Source organism: Agrilus planipennis, unplaced genomic scaffold, assembly GCF_000699045.2.
Source record: "Agrilus planipennis isolate EAB-ADULT unplaced genomic scaffold, Apla_2.0 scaffold7, whole genome shotgun sequence".
In the NCBI taxonomy this organism is placed as follows: domain Eukaryota; kingdom Metazoa; phylum Arthropoda; class Insecta; order Coleoptera; family Buprestidae; genus Agrilus; species Agrilus planipennis.
In genome coordinates this window covers 2986785-2989660 of record NW_020439340.1, presented here as the reverse complement: position 1 = coordinate 2989660, position 2876 = coordinate 2986785, and the positions used below count along the sequence as shown (strand labels likewise).

The window sequence follows — 2876 nt, the reverse complement described above, 5'->3', positions numbered from 1 at the left end:
AGCATAGTTCTGAGAACATATTTTCAATTCAAAGTAAGCAAGACATTAAAAACAGAACAAGAATGAAATAATATGACGAACCAGATCTAACTTTTTTATTAGAATTAATTTTAAAGAAAACAACGTTCTCCTATCGCGCCTATCGTCTGTCCTCTAAAAAAAAAACTTTTGCCTGATTCCCATCTACTACTAATTCTGGTGGGTCGGGCGGAATGCCCTCTTCAGCTTCCTTTTGGGAGTTGTGGGAACGGATGAAATGAAGACAGAACGAAGCTTAAGATTATCTGTAGAATACAATATTATTACTGCTTCAACATTAGCATGATCCGAAATGATCCAAGGAAACCACAGAAGTACTAGGCCCAGGCAAACGGATCCGGAATCGAGCTGCAGTTGTCCCGAAAGATAAGCAATGGTCTAAACCTCTAACCGAGCGGCATGGCCTAGAGGTCTAGACCATTGCTTAACATTCGGGAGGACGCCGGTTCGATTCCGGGTCCGTCTGCCTTGGTCCAAGTTCTTCTGTGGTTTTCTCGGATAACTTAGAGAAATGCTGGGGCAATAATACATCATTAAAGACAGTACAACTGTAGGGATAGACGTGCAAGGGCAAAAGATTAGTATGCTTAGATTTGCAGATGACATAGCAGTATTAGCATCTACCAAGGAGGAGTTAGAGATAGCTTTAAATAAAATGGAAGCGGTATTGACAACAGTACTGTATGAAAATAAATAAAAATAAAACAAAAATACTGGTATGCAAGGGAAGAAAAAGTAGAGAAAGAGCGAATATAAAAATAGGAGAAGAAAAATTAGAAGAAGTGGCTCAATTTAGCTATCTAGGAAGTCAAATAAGTCAGGACGAAAGGAGTAGTAGGGATATAAAGCAGAGGATAGTGCAGGGTCGAGCCCCCTTCAATAAAAAGAAGTCATTTCTATGCTCGCGAACGATTAATTTAGAAATTCGAAAAAGGTTGTTAAAGGTGTATGTTTGGAGCACGGCGCTGTACGGGTGCGAAACATAGACACTAGGCGCGGTGGAAAAGAAAAGGTTAGAAGCGTTCGAAATGTAGGGTTACAGGCGAATGATGAGGATACCGTGGATAGATAAGGTTAGAAATGAAGAGGTATTAGAAAGAATAGGAGAATAGAGGACTCCCGGGAAGTCAATGGGAAACAGGCAAGATAGGTTAGTAGGACACCTTCTCAGGCATGAAGGTCTAGTCAAAGACATATTAGAAGCAGAAACAGAAGTCAGAAGGGATAGAGGTAGACCTAGATTACATTACTGTTCACAAATAGTTAAGGATGTGGGTTATTCTAGTTTTAGGAAAATGTAAAGATTAGCTCAGGATAGGAAAGAGTGGAGATGCGTGTCCAACCAGTCTTAGGACTGACGACCTTATGATGATGGATAGCAATGTTTACACCCTGTATACAATCTAATCGATCATTATGTAAACAACTTGTTTTATAAGACGTTGTAGACATCCATTTTGAAATCAATTAGCTTACTGAGGGGTCGAAATTTAAATTTGTAATTGAACACTTCGTTTTCCATCGCAAACACCTTTTTAAAAGTTGCAGCACAGAGGGTGAGAATCTGCTGAGCAGAAGAACATTATGGAAGTCGAACATTTACGATCCTCGACTTACGTGTTCTGTTTTTGAAGAGCGCAATTTGGACACGTACCTATTACTAAAGCAAAACCCTTCCTCAATAATAGTTGACGCTATATCAGATAAGGAAAGATTGTTATCCGTTGCTATTGAACGTACGTAACACCTAATACCAAAAGATATTGTCAGTAACTGTCAATGGTCGATTCTACGTAGTGTGCCATACAGAATTTTTATATAAGAAGAGGGTAGGTGGATGCAATATGATGTAGTACCTACTGGAATTAGATATTAACGTTATATATCATAATTAAAATGANTAGAAATTTCAAAAGTTTCTTTGTTTTGCTTAGGTTCCAAACTATCCAATAGTAAATAATATAAATAACAAACACATTTAGTTGATATACACTAGTGGAGACATGCGAACCTAACATACGGATAAAATTCTAGTACATATAATAATTACAAAAGATCCTTGAAATCAAAAACCATTTTGAGATTGATTACCTTCAATTAAATTTCGAGATGTTATTTTAACCGTGCAGTTAAGACTTGATGATATTATAATTAATAAACACCGACAGACAGCAAACTTTACTTGACCTTTTCAAGGGTTCTCCGTTCACCAATTTTTTTTTTTTTATAATTTCAGCGGCATTCTTCTTCGTGGGTGACACGAAAGTACCGAGCAGTGCAGGTTACAAATTAAGAGACGAACATGGACGACCCGACAAATTACGAAGATATAACGGGGAAAGTATCACTCTTACATTGCCAGAAGGGAAAACACTGGGTAACATAAAATGGCTGTCCATTTGGTGCGAAGAATTCTCTGTAAGTCTACATAATAAATATCTAGTTTTGTGTGAACGCTGATTCTCATTTTTGAACACTACTTCACGATATTCAAATTTCCCCTGGATAAATGGTAGAAGAAAGACCTGAATTTGGATACTTTTTTTGTTCAACTTTTTCAACTGCTATTACCCCCATGAAAACACGACAAGAAAATACTACAAATGGCGTGGTGTGCGCCATCTGTAGTACGATGCTACATTTTAAAATTACGTATGCTCCAACAAGGTCCATTTAAAAATATGGATATCTACTTGTTGAAACGAATCCCGGCGTAGCTCACCTCAACGTGATAGGCACGTTACCATAATCGAACAAAATAATTCGAAGTGGTCTGTATTCTGTCGAAACTGCCAGACGCGGATCGCGATTTCGATCTTTTTGGATCTCATCAGCGC

General features: G+C 37.9%; 2 protein-coding genes across 4 annotated transcripts in view; one reads left to right on the top strand and one right to left on the bottom strand.

The window, feature by feature from the left end:
• Positions 1-2876, top strand: part of LOC108737643 (protein Skeletor, isoforms B/C) — a 41911-nt gene that overhangs the window by 24341 nt on the left and 14694 nt on the right. The window contains exon 3 of the mRNA XM_025978747.1: positions 2276-2488. Within this exon, the coding sequence (XP_025834532.1) occupies positions 2276-2488 (213 nt within the window). The remainder of the gene's footprint in view (positions 1-2275; positions 2489-2876) is intronic.
• The window catches only part of LOC108737683 (complexin), a 314656-nt gene that overhangs the window by 303118 nt on the left and 8662 nt on the right, over positions 1-2876 (bottom strand). The window lies entirely within an intron of this gene.